At 50.2% G+C, this 13,746-nt stretch overlaps 2 protein-coding genes and 1 pseudogene across 2 annotated transcripts in view; 2 read left to right on the top strand and 1 right to left on the bottom strand.

Moving 5' to 3' along the window:
- LOC129464979 (succinate dehydrogenase [ubiquinone] flavoprotein subunit, mitochondrial-like) overlaps positions 1 to 1,892 on the bottom strand; it is a 30,646-nt gene extending 28,754 nt beyond the window's left edge. The window contains 1 exon segment of the mRNA XM_063619594.1: positions 1,758 to 1,892. Within this exon segment, the coding sequence (XP_063475664.1) occupies positions 1,758 to 1,793 (36 nt within the window). The 5' untranslated portion in view covers positions 1,794 to 1,892.
- Positions 1,893 to 3,347: 1,455 nt separating this feature from the next.
- LOC129464980 (serine/threonine-protein phosphatase 4 regulatory subunit 2-like) lies at positions 3,348 to 8,710 on the top strand (annotated as a pseudogene).
- Positions 8,711 to 8,714: 4 nt separating this feature from the next.
- On the top strand, positions 8,715 to 12,800 carry LOC134732773 (uncharacterized). Its single transcript, XM_063619595.1, has 2 exons — positions 8,715 to 11,455; positions 12,663 to 12,800. Exon 1 carries the CDS (start codon positions 10,641 to 10,643, stop codon positions 11,346 to 11,348), a length of 708 nt encoding a protein of 235 aa, XP_063475665.1. The 5' UTR covers positions 8,715 to 10,640; the 3' UTR covers positions 11,349 to 11,455; positions 12,663 to 12,800.
- The last annotated feature ends 946 nt before the right edge of the window (positions 12,801 to 13,746 follow it).

Here is a 13,746-nt window from a genome sequence, read left to right as displayed (position 1 = left end):
TCTAAGAAAAAAAATGGGGAACGTATAACTAAAAGGAATACTTAGACCTTGCTTAACAATACAGAATTTCAGATGACTGAATCAGGAGGTGGAGGGGGAAAAGTAAGAAGTGCAGAGACATTAATATCCGAAATCCAGCAAAGTAAGGGGTCCTCATCGAATAAAATGCACCTATAAATCACAAGCAAGAAACTAATCTGCATGTACAACCTACACAATTACAAAAGCAGCCAACGAAGAACCTAAAAACGTACGACTTTCTGTAAGAAAAGCTACCTTCATCAAGATATAAAGACTTTTACAAAACCCAAGACTAAATTTTGGTTCCATTTTGCTATCTTGCCATCTTGTCTGAGGCGCCTGGGGTCTTAGTCTGCAGAAGGAACACTGGGCACCATCTGGGTTGAGGACAAAGGCACTAGCTCTAGCTTTTCTCCAATCACAAGCTACCATTTCCCCTAAAAAGCCCCACTGACCATGGGCTTTACTTCCTGCTTGTGGACGCCCCCCTAGCAGCTCTTAAGAGCCCAAGATGCGGCGGGGGTCTCTGCTCAGTCAGCACCAACCACAGCAACACACTAGAACGTTTAAATGCTTTCTGATGTTGACAGGATGGCTGTATGACTAATCCTCACATTTAATTCAACGAGATTTCTAATAACTATTTCAGAAAGGAGAAAACTGCAATTACAGGCATAATTCAAATCAATATTGCTGAATGCCTTGGTTCCTATTGAGATTTTTACTGGGCAATTTAAAATTACTTTGTAATTAAGGAGGTGGGTGGGTAAGTTCATTTAAAAGAACCGAACAACTAAACCTATCCAATTTAGCTTGATTAAATAAAACCCTAGAAGGCCGATTCTGATGATGCAATCGTAGAGGGCACATTCAGACAAACTCAGAGCACAAGGGCTCAGGGAAGTGGAACCCTGACCATCATCCCGGACTAAGCGGAGCCCGGCCCTCGAGGCACTCAGCGCACAGGCAAGCACAGGTCCCAGCGTCCTCGCCCGGTCAGTGCGCTGAACTCTCCGCCTGATTTTTAAAAACTGGCACAGCTGCTTTTAAACACTGGCACATTTTTGGTGGCACAAGGGCCACCAAACACGACCCAAAGAAGAGGCCCTTAACTTACAAGGTCTGGAAGTGGACATGCACAGATTTGCGCTTTCTGGAATGGGGAACTGCAAGCCCAAGCTCGGGCGCGCGCGCTTCCCACCGGACGCCCACCCGGCCGAGCCCGGCCACTCCTCGCACCCACCCGGGCGGTTTCACCCGCCCCGCCGGCCCCACCCACGGGCTGCGGGCGGCCCCTCGGGACAACCCGCACAGAGGGCGGCAGAGGCCCAGCCAGGGCGGCCACCGGCCGCTATCCGCCCGGGTGACCTTGGGCAGACACGACTCCTCCCCGAGTCCACCCGCCAGGCACTGAGGCGAGGAGCTACCTCAGCCCGCCGGGTCCCCGGACCTCAGGCTCGGACCAAGGCGGCGGAGGGGACGCCCAGCAAGCCCGCGGGGTCGTGACCTTCACCGGGACGCAGACTACCTGCTAAGGACCGAGCTCCCCGGGCCCCCGAGTCCGCCCCGCGGCTCCCCCTCGCAACGGCCCAGGGCTCTCCCAGCCCCTTCCCGATCGCCGGGCAGGGGGCGCGGGGACCCGGCGCCCGCTCCGCTCGGACCCGCTGGGGACCGTCCCGCTCCTACCGCCGCCTCGGCCCCCGCCTGCCCTGCCCCGGTCCGCGGCAGGGACTCACCGCCTTGGTCCGCACCAGGCGCCGAGCGCTCAGCATCCACGACAGGCCCCGGACCCCCGACAGGTCTGTAGTCGCCGCCGCACAGTCCCGCCAGGCCCCGCGCAGACTGCGCCTGCGCACCACGCCGGGGTCGAGCTGGGGGGGAAACCCGGCCCGCGCACCACGCCCGGGTCAAAGGGGCGGTGGTGGGGGACATCGCGCCTGCGCAGCACGCCGCGCCCGGGCCGGGGGCTGGGGGGAGGGTGGGGGGGGGGGAAGGCGCCGCGCCTGAGCAAAGCGGACCCGCGGACGGTGGCGCTGGGTGGACACGGAGGCCCCGCGCTCCCCGACCGAGATAGGGCGCGCCCTATTCCGGGGAGGTGTTGGGCACCAACATTTTTTAAAGCCCCGTGGGTGGTTCTCCGGGATCTCCCAGACCGAGAGGGCCTGAACATCCAGACCGCAGGGAATGGGGTCGGAGGGGCGGTGCTCGTCCGCGGAGGTGGGCGGGAGCGGCCCGGGGCCTCCGGCCTTTAGTGAGCAGGAGTGACCCTCGGTCTCCGGCCTCCGAGGGGCGGGAGCGATCCTCAGCCATGTCCCCAGCCTCTGGTTTCCGGCTAATTTTTAAATGTTTTGTAGAGGCGGGATCTTGCGCTCTTGCCAGGGCTGGTCTCGAACTCGTGGCCTCAAGCGATCCTCCCTCCTCCGCCTCCCCAAGTGCGGGGACTACGGACAGAGCCACTGCGCACCGCTGTGGTCAGCTTTGAAAGCTGGGTAGATCCCTTTGGCTTATATGCCTTTCTGATTTTGCTTCTGGTTCAGATAGTATTTTAATATTTCTAGTGTCTTTTTGTAAGATATCTGAAATCTTTTTGTGGAATGAAGTGGCATGAAAAACCAATAATCATTAGTAATTGTTTCCTGTCTTTTCACTTTAAATTATTAAAATCTTCGTCTTGTGCATAATGTTTAACAGTTTTGAGTTATTTTAGTAAATTGCAAGGGTTCAGTCCCATTTTGGTGATATTTGGGTTGTTTCCCATTTTTGCTCATAATAAATAACACCATACAGAACATATTTGTGACCATCACTTTATCTTTAGGATTATTTTCTTAGATGTATGCCCCAGACGTGGCCTTTATTGGCTTGCAGGGAGTGAACATACCTCCTACACTTTTTTTTTTAAGTTACACAGTTTTAGTCCTGGGTTATCTAATTTTGTTTGGTTTGAGACGGAGTTTCGCTCTTGTTGCCCAGGCTGGAGTGCAATGGCGCGATCTCTGCTCACTGCTACCTCTCCTCCAGGGTTCAAGAGATTCTCCCGCGGAGCTTACAGTGAGTGGAGATCGGCCACTGCACTCCAGCCTGGGCAACAGAGCAAGACTATATTGCTTTAATTTACTCTGCCGGCTATCTGGAGAAATGCAACCTCATCGGCAGAAATTATTTCCACCCTGCCGCTTTTTAAATGTTATTTCCTATAGCCTGATACTGAGCCCTTCAATTGAGGTCTAAACCCTCCACCCTCTCCCTCCGGGATTGCCAAGCCTGTGGTTTCAGTTCCATGCTCCCAGATAGATTATGTCAACTCAGTCAATCCGCTTATGAAATACTTTTTGTGGTTTTTTCTTGAGTTTAATATGTTTTTGTTTCATGGAGGTGACACCCTCTTTGAGTTGTGGGAGCCTTCCTCCTTCAGTCTGCATGTACTGAAGCGTTTGCTGTACAGCCTCTCAGCCGCAGCAGCCCAAGCAGCCCACAGTGAGGTGCAGGTGCTCACGCCATCGCCCCAGAGAGCTCCTCCATTCGCCCCTCCACCTATAGCCCCTCGAAACCACTGCCCTGCTCCCCGACACGGTAGCACTGTCTTCTCCAAGATGTCATGTGGCGGCATCCTTCGGCCTGTGCCCACCGAAACTAGCTTCCTTCACCGGGCATGTGCCCTGGGAGATCTGGGGCATTTGGGCGCATCCTTCCACTGCTGGTTGGTGCCCTCTATGTGGAAGCATCCGCGTTGGTTCACGCCTTCTCCTGCCAATGGACATTTTGTTTTCTTCCAGTTATTGGCAATGAGGAATGAGGCCTAAACACTTGTGTGCAGGTTTGTGTGTGCACGTTTAAGTTTTCTCTTGGGGGACATTTCAGGAGCGGGGTTGCTGGATGACATGGTAAGGATGTGCTTAACTTCATAAGAAACTCCAGGACCAGTTTCCAGCATGGTGGGACCCCTCCCATTCTCACTGCAGCTTATGAGGGTCCCAATTCCTTTGCATCATCACTAGAACCTGGGTTGGCCCATGGTTCTTGTCTGTTTTTAGCCATTTTAATAGATTTGCAGAGGTACTGTTGACTGGCCTTTCTCCAGCATCTCTATGATGTTGAGCCTCTTTCTCGGGCAATACGCCCTCCTTATACCTTCTTTGATGAGGTCTCCATTCAAATATTTGCCCTCTCTTTAATACTGGGGTTTTTACTTTCTTATCGTTAAGTTTTGATGGTTCTTCATATATTCTGCATACCAGTACGTTGTGAAATGTGTGATTCACAAATATTTTTTTCTAGACCATAGTTTGTGTTTCATTCTCTTTAGATTTTTATATTGCTTTATAGAATTATAATTTTAAATTTATGACTAAATTTAATTTGTCAATCTTTCATGAATCATGCTTTTGGTGTCATGTCTAAGAACTTTTCGCCTAACCCCAGGCCATACAAATTTTCCCCTGTATTTTTACCTAAGGGTTTGATAGCGTTATGTTCTCCATTTAGGCCTTTAATAAATGTTGAGTAACATTTTGTGTCAGCCATAGCCATACCTTTCTCCATCTCTCCCAGTGTCATGGGCATTTGTGGCTCCCAGTGCCCTGTGCTGTTCCCGTCTTCTTGGTCCACTCTTCCTGTGAGTTTCAGGGCACGTCTTAGTGCTGGCGCTGTCCTGGTCCATCGGGGGTCCCATGAGCTTGTCCGTGTGGGAAGGTCGGGACTGTGATGTTGACGGGATGCCCTGTGAGTCAGGAGGAGGTGCTGACGGGGGTTTCCATGGAGGAGAGAGAGGTGTTTGGTTTTCCGGATGGGGCAGACTTGAGAGGGGACAAACTTGAGAAATGTCACCAAGGAGAAGCCCAGGCAGAGCAGCAGGTCTCGGGGCCGCCCAGCCGTGTGGGAGCCAAACGTGGATGTGTCAGTGGCCACGCCAGGAGGTAAACCCTCAACCAAGGGCCTCTGGGTGTCCAAGGCCAAGTCTTGTTCAAGAGGTGCGTTCAGCTGAGCCAACCATGGCAGAAATGCATAAGGGAGATCCCATGGTTCCTCTGTTTAAAACCCCTGCTAATCCCACCCGACTCAGAGAAGGAGCCAAGTCCTCACAGCAGCCTGCAACCCCCGCCTGACTCTGCCTCCTCTTGGCTCTGATTCTCTGTACCCTTCTGTCCCTCTCTGTCTCTTCTCCCATCAGAGAGGAGATCCAGCACGTTTATCCTGGTGGATTCAAACCCATCTTTGCCACACAGATAGTCACCGGAATGAATAGGTATAATCTAGAAAGAGTCCTTTTGAAAAAGAAAAAGGCAGGGAGGGCATGGTGGCTGATGCCTATAATCCCAGCACTTTGGGAGGCTGAGGTGGGAGAATCACCTGAGGTCAGGAGTTTCAGACCAGCCTGGACAACATGGTGAAACCCCATCTCTAGTAAAAATATAAAAATTAGCTGGGCGTGGTGGCACATGCCTGTAATCCCAGCCACTTGGGAGGCTGAGGCAGGAGAATCATTTGAACCCAGAAGGTGGAGGTTGCAGTGAGCTGAGATCGTGCCACCGCACTCCAGCCTGGGTGACAGAGTGAGATTCTGTCTCAAAAACATAATAATAGGAATAATAAAGGAAAAGTGCAAAAATTCAAACAACTTAACAGAAACTGGGCAAAAGAGCTGAACCGGCCCTCCACAGAAGAGGAAATGTGGAGGAATGGCTAATGAAAACATGAAGAGGGGCTCAGCCTAACGGGGAGCTACCACGTGACACCCACCAGACGGGCAAAAATCCCACAACCCAATCCATGCCGGTGTTGGGGAGAATAGAGAGAAGGAGGAACACCAGGCACTGCTAAGAACGGTTGTGAAGTATATTTTTGTTATGCTTGTATACAAAATTGTGTGTGTTGTGGGTTATGAGGAAAATTACATTTCTTACCTGGGATGAAATTTTAAAACTTGAAAGCTACTGACCAGAAGAAACTTGCACTTGTGTACAAAAGAAACGCCGAAGAACGTTCCCAACAAAACACAGTCCTAAGGGCCCCAACCTGGCCAAACACTCACCCACAGGAAGATGAAGACATTTCCCATGCTCCCCTCAGACGACGGGAGATCACGCAGCAATGAAAATGAACCATGTCAGTGTGGGTGGGTCTCAGGGAGAGAATGGAGGAAAAAATAGACACAGAGCAGATGCTCAGAGCCGTGCAGTGTAGGGGCAGCCACGCAGGAGAATTTCCTCACATCAAAGTTCAAAACTACAGCCGAGGCAACAGAGCAACACCCTGCCTCAACAAGAAAACAAAGTTCAAAAACTAAATGGCATATTTTTTAGGGATGTACACACGGTGAAAGAAACGTACTATGAAGGAAAGCGTGGGAATAATAAAGACTAAAGCACGAAGTGATTCCCTCCGTAGGAGAAGGGAAGGGACCGGGACTCAGGCAGGGCCTCCAGGGAGCATCCAGTTATATTTCTTGAGATTCTACTCCCTAAACTTGGTGGAGGTCCTCTGTGTCCAATGTGTCAATATTCTTTATACCTTACCCACACTGTACAAATGCTTTATTTCTACCCAATATTTAGAAGACAGTTATAAACAAGATGCATTAAATAGCAAGGTGGCAGATGAACATCAGGAAGGAACATCCACGAGGTTCCATCCACGGAACCTCATCATGGATACGCTTGTGATCAAGGGCCTGGTCTCCCCTCAAGACACGGTCACAGATCAGAGGCCACACCATCATAGCAGTGGAGCAGGACCAGCTGGGACAGGGTCCTTCTGTGGCACCTGCTGCATCACCGGGCCGTGTGAACGGACTCAATTGCCAGAACTCACAGAATAGCAGTATCAGCACCAAAACCTCACAGGAAAAATGGTAAGTTCTAAGTTTCTCCATTAATAGTAACTCTCAGATTAATCTCTGTCACCCATCGCTTCTCCAAGAAATAACTTTTTAGGTTGACATGCCAGGCGCCATGTTGGAGGGTTGGTGGTAGCGGCTTGGGGAGGTGCTTGCTCTGTCGGTCTCACTCTCTCACACGAAGCTTCCCCGGCTCCCTTCGTTCCCCCCCACCCCACTTGGCCTGCGTGCTGGAGTGTGTGCGAGGGAGTGGGAGGACGTCGGGGGTGGGGGGAGGCGTTCCGGTCCCCAAGAGACCCGCGGAGGGAGGCGGAGGCTGTGAGGGACTCCAGGAAGCCATGGACATCGAGGGGCTCCAGGAGGCGCTGGAAGATTTTGAGAAGAGGGGGGAAAAGAAAGTTTGTCCTGTCCTGGATCAGTTTCTTTGTCATGTAGCCAAGACTAGAGAAACAGATTCAGTGGTCTCAATTTAAAGACTATTTTATTTTCAAACCGGAGAAAGTGATGGCTGATTTCAGAACTTCAGCTTCTGAGCCAAGAGGTCCTCCCAACCCTAATGTCTCATATATTCCTTTTGATGAAATGAAAGAAAGAATACTGAAAATTGTCACTGGATTTAACGGTATCCCTTTCACTATTCAGCGACTATGTGAATTGTTAACAGATCCAAGGAGAAACTATACAGGAACAGACAAATTTCTCAGTGGAGTCGAAAGGGATGTGATGGTTGTTAGCTGTGTTTATCCTTCTTCAGAGAAAAACAATTCCAATAGTTTAAATCGAACGAATGGTGTTGTTTCCTGGAAATGCACCAAGCTATACTGAGATGTCTAATATAAATGGGCCTGGGACACCCAGGCCACTTAATCGACCAAAGGTTTGTCAGACCCCATGACAACAAATGGGTCGCCTGAGAGCACAGACAGCAAAGAGGCAAATTTGTAGCAAAGTAAGAGAAAAATCACAGTGACTCTTTGACATCTGAATCAGAAGTTTCCTCAGTGAGCCCTTTGAAAAATAAACATCCAGATGAAGATGCTGTAGAAGCTGAGGGGCATGAGGTAAAAAGACTCAGGTTTGACAAAAAAGGCGAAGTCAGAGAAACAGCAGTCAAACGACTTGCAGCGAAATTTCTTCAGTTATGGTAGAAGAAACAGAAGCATCATCTTCATCTCAGGATAAAGACAAAGCCATTGTACCCAGCAGCGCGTACAGAAGAGGATGAAGAAGAGGATGAAGGGGATGAAGAAGAGGATGAAGAGGAAGAAGAAGGTATTGAGAGACCATCCGTAAAAGGGAGGCGTAAGAAGATCCTCAAATTCTTGCATTCATTGTTTTCGTGAAAGAATTGTACATCATGGAACTCCTCGTAATGCCGACATTGGGCTTTTCTCCCACCTGTATGTAGTTGCTGCTGAATTTCAGGGGATGTGATTTGAACTATAGAACATCAGAATTCATGAAACTTAACTGTGGAGGTATTTTGAAAATAAAATTTAAGTACAACAACATTTGCTTATTTTTAGAGTCTTTTATGACATCAAGAGAAATGATCCCAGAAAGAAAAAATCAAGAAAAAGAATCTGATGATGCCTTAAATGTGAATGAAGAGACTTTTGAGGAAAATAATCAAATGGAGGAATCTGATGTGTCTCAAGCTCAGAAAGATTTACTACATTCTGAAGGTAATGAAAACGAAGGCCCTGAAAGTAGTGGTTCTTCTGCTGCCGTGAAACAGAAGAATTAGTAGGATCCAATCCCAGTAAAACTGGAGAGATTCTTTCAGAATCATCCATGGAAAATGATGACGAAGCCACAGAAGTCACCGATGAACCAATGGAAAAGACTATTTAGAAACATTTAGATGCAGTATTTTGCATACAGTTCTGGTTTTAACACCGTATAAAACTTCCATGTAAAAAAGTGGACCTTTAGTTTTACAAGAAAAGCAGGTTGTAAAATAAAGTGCTTTATGGATAATTCCTGAAAGAGTTGTACATGTAAGAACTGTGAATATCAGCTCCTCTGGGTCCTGCTTACCTTACCGCTGAGCTTTCTTTCTTTCTTTCTTTGGTCTGGACAAATCAGTGGTTTGCGTATAGATTTTTTTTTTTTTTTTAATTTAGGATTGAAGTTTTTAAACTGGAAGGTAATTATAATTTTGAGAAGTTTTTTGAGATTATCACATTTAGTTTATACATATGCAAGAAGCTTTTTGTCTTGTCTCTTTCTGATAGCTCTAGCAGTTTTCATATTTTGGTCATAGTTTCAACATTTTAACATGTGAATAATAGGGTTTCATGCTGGTTTCCAGATTTTATTGTTCAGCTACGTACAATGGAACTTTCAGTTTTATAAGAGATGAATACAGTGGATACTTTTCCTATTGGTAATGATTGAGTTCACCTCTTTCAGAAGACATTTTCTTTCTCTTCTGAGTAACTGAAATAAAATCTGGCCTTTGTGAAACCCTGGAAATCTTAACTCTGTTGAAATACTAGGTTAAACACATTCCAAGAGATCTATTCAAACTCAAATTCTTTTGTATACTTCTGAGGTGCCTGAGAAAAAGACTTCATTATTTATGAGAAAATATTCTTTATTTTTGGAAATTGTGTTCAAATGTTAGCTTACTATTTTGTAGAATGAATGTTTATGAAGCTGATATGAGGCCATCTCAGAAGAACCAAGCAGGTTCCTTGACCTTTTGCTTGCTTTTCTGAACATTGTGAATAATACACGTCTTTCTAAATTATTCTAGAGTATGCAAGTGTCAATGGTATGAAACACCATTGTACTGGAAGAATTAACATATTACTTTAGTATGTACCTGAGCTAAATGACTGAAGCTTTAGGGGTGCATAGAAACCACCATAATTTTTATGACATTTTGAAGTGAATTAAATATTTTTGAACATAAAAAAAAGAAATAACTTTTTATAGCTTTGCATGGGTCTATTTTTCAATTTATATTTTATTTTACTGATTGAAAAGATATATATTGTGTGTGGTGTGTGATTTTGTCTGTCAGGATAATCATAGCTTAATTTCTATTATTATTATACCAATATCATTTAGTTTTTTGAAGCTTTTCAATTCGTGAGGGTATTGTTTTCTCTCTCGTGAGACAGAAAACAAATCCAAACCGTGTAAGAGAAAAAGGAAAGCATTGATTCCGAGGACTGAGAAGCTCCCAGACTTAACTTGCTTGGGATTCAGCTACATGTACAGTTTCAAGTGGCGTCCTGAAACTCTCTCTCTCTACTTCCCCATCATCGGCTCTGCGTTTAGCTCCACGAACTTCAGACTTAAACAGCATCACTGGCTCCTGACCAGGATTCTAGCTCCATGAACCTCAAACTAGAACACCAGCCCGGATTGTCCGCAGGTCTCCAGCTCTAAAACCTAGGACATCAGTGGCAGTACCTACTCCTCCCGGGGGCTCCAGCTCTGAGACCCTCAGACTTCAACTGCAGCACCAGCTCTTCCCCAGATCTCCACCTCCACGACCCTCAACTAGAACACACCAGCTCCTCCCTGGGTCTCCAGCTCCACGACCCTCAACTAGAAACACACTACCTCCTCCCTGGGTCTCCAGCTCCATGACCCACAAACTAGAACAACACTGCTCCCCGCTGTATCTCCAGATCCACGACCCTCAACTAGAAACACCAATACCGGCTCCTCCGCGAGTTTCCAGCTCCACAATCTAAGACATCAGAGGCAGCACTGGCCCCTCACGTAGATTCCAGCTCCGGGACCCTCATATTTGAACTGCAGGACCATGTCATCCCTGGATCTCCAGCTGCACGACACTCAAATTAGAACAACACAGCTCCTCCCCAGGTCTCCACCTGCACGGCCCTCGAACAGGAACGTCAGCTCCTCCCCGGATCTCCAGCTGCACGGCTCTCCAACGGGAACATCAGTACCTCCTCGAGTCTCCAGCTACATGGCCCTGAAACTGGAACATCAGATCCCCACAGGCTCTCCAGTGGCACGGCCCTCTAAAGGGAACGTCAGCTCCTCCCTGGGTCTCCAGCTGCACAGCTCTCACATGGGAACATCAGCACATCCCCGGGTCTCCAGCTGGAAGGCCCTCAAACAAGAACATCAGCTCCTCCCCAGGTCTCCAGCTGCAAGGACCTCAAATGGGAACATCAGCTCCTCGCTGGGCCTCCAGATGCACAGCCCTCAAACAGGAACATCAGCTCACCCCCAGATCTCCAGGTGCACAGCTCTCAAAACAGAACATCAGCTCCCCCATGGGTCTACAGCTGCACGGCCCTCAAACTGGAACATCAGCTCCCCGATGGGTATCCAGCTGCACGGCCCTCAAACTGGAACATCAGCTCCCCACCGGGTATCCAGCTGCACGGCCCTCAAACTGGAACATCAGCTCCCCGCCAGGTATCCAGCTGCATGGCCCTCAAACTGGAACATCAGCTCCCCGCCGGGTATCCAGCTGCACGGCCATCAAATTGGGACATGACCTCCTCCCCCGGGTCTCCAGCTGCATGGCCCTCAAACTGGAACATGAGCTCAATGCCAGGTCTCCAGCTGCACAGCCCTGAAATTGGAACATCAGCTCCCCGCCGGGTCTCCAGCTGCACGGCCCTCAAACTGCAACATCAGCTCCCCCGCGGGTCTCCAGCTGCACAGACCTCAAACTTGAACATCAGCTCCCCCGCGGGTCTCCAGCTGCACAGACCTCAAATTGGAACATCAGCTCCCCGCCGGGTCTCCAGCTGCACAGACCTCAAACTGCAACATCAGCTCCCCCGCGGGTCTCCAGCTGCACAGACCTCAAAGTTGAACATCAGCTCCCCCCAGGTCACCAGCTGCATGGCCCTCAAATTGCAACATCAGCTCCCAGCAGAGTCTCCCACTGCACGGGCCTCAAACTGGAACATCAGCTCCACCCCTGAGGCTCCAGCTGCACGGCCCTCAAACTGGAACATCAGCTCCCCACCAGGTCATCAACTGCACAGCCCTCAAAATGGAACATCAGCTTGCCGCAGGGTCTCCAGCTGCACGCCCTTAACACTGGAATATCAGCTACCCACCCGGGTCTCCAGCTGCATGGCCCTACAACTGGAACATCAGCTTCCCCCTGTGTCTCCAGCTGCACGGAACTCAAACTAGAACATCAGCTCCCCGCCGGGTTCAAACTGTTCCAGTTTGAGAGCCATGCAGCTGGATACCTGGCGGGGAGCTGATGTTCCAGTTTGAGGGCCATGCAGCTGGAGACCCGGCAGGGAGCTGATGTTCCAGTTTGAGGGCCGTGAAGCTGGAGACCTGGTGGGGAGCTGATGTTCCAGTCTGAGGGCCTTGCAGCTGGAGACTCGGGGGTAGCCGATGTTGCAGTTTGAGGGCCTTGCAGCTGGAGACTCGGGGGTAGCCGATGTTGCAGTTTGAGGGCCGTGCAGCTGGAGACCCGGGTGGGAACCGATGTTCCAGTTTGAGACCCGTGCAGCTGGAGGCACTGCGGGCAGCAGATGTTCCAGTTTGATGTTCCTCCCTCGGTTTCCAGGTGCACGGCCATCAAACTGGAACATCAGCTCCCCGCTGGATCTCCAGCTGCATAGCCCTCAAACTGGAACATCAGCTCCACCTGGGGTATACAGCTGCACGGCCCTCAAACTGGAACATCAACTCCCCACCAGGTCTCCAGCTGCATGGCCCTCAAACTTCAACATCAGCTCCCCGCCGGGTCTCCAGCTGCACGGCCCTCAAACTAGAACATCAGCTACCCCCCAGTCTCCAGCTGCACGGCCCTCAACCTGGAACATCACCTCCCCACCAGGTCTCCAGCTGCATGGCCCTCATACTGGAACATCAGCTTCCCGCCGGGTCTCCAGCTGCACAGCCCTGAAACTGGAACATCTTCTCCCCTCCCGCGGTCTCCAGTTGTACAGCCCTCAAACTGGTACATCAGCTCCCCGGCCCTCAAACTGGTAAATCAGCTCCCCGGCCCTCAAACTGGTACATCAGCTCCCTGGCCCTCAAACTGGTACATCAGCTCCCCGGCCCTCAAACTGGAACATCAGCTACCCCCCAGTCTCCAGCTGCACGGCCCTCAACCTGGAACATCACCTCCCAACCAGGTCTCTAGCTTCATGGACCTCATACCGGAACATCAGCTTCCCACTGGGTCTCCAACTACATGGCCCTCAAACTGGAATATCTTCTCCCCCCACAGGTCTCCAGTTGCACGACACTCAAACTGGTACATCAGCTACCCGGCCCTCAAACTGGAACATCAACTCCCGATGGATATCCAGCTGCATGACCCCCAAAGTGGAACATCAGCTCCTCCCGGAGTATTCAGCTGCATGAAGCTCAAACTGGAACCTCAGCTCCTCACCCAGTCTTCAGCTGCACGACCCTCAATCTATAACATCAGCTCCTCTCCAGGTCTGCAGCTGCACAACCCTCAATCTAGAACATCAGCTCCTCTCCAGGTCTGCGGCTGCACAACCCTCAAACTGGAACATCGGCTCCTCTCCGGGTCTGCGGCTGCAAGATCCTCAAACTACAACATCCGCTCCTCTCCGGGTCTGCGGCTGCACGACCTTCAATCTAGAAAAATGGCTCCTCTCTGGGTCTGCGGCTGCAAGGCCCCCAACCCGGCACATCAGCTCCTCCCCGGGTCCGCGGCTGCAAGGCCCCCAAACAGGCACATCAACTCCTCCCGGGTCCGCGGATTCAAGACCCTCAAACCGGAACATCAGCTCTTCCCCGAGTCGGCGGATGCAAGACCCTCACACCGGAACAGCAGCTCCTCCCCGGGTCCGCGGCTGCAAGACCCCCAAACTGGAACATCAGCTCCCTCCCAGGTCCGCAGCTGCAAGACCCCCAAACTGGAACATCAACTCCTCCTCAGGTCC

This window comes from Symphalangus syndactylus, chromosome 16, assembly GCF_028878055.3.
Source record: "Symphalangus syndactylus isolate Jambi chromosome 16, NHGRI_mSymSyn1-v2.1_pri, whole genome shotgun sequence".
Classification (NCBI taxonomy): domain Eukaryota; kingdom Metazoa; phylum Chordata; class Mammalia; order Primates; family Hylobatidae; genus Symphalangus; species Symphalangus syndactylus.
This window is presented reverse-complemented; position numbering and strand designations above follow the sequence as displayed.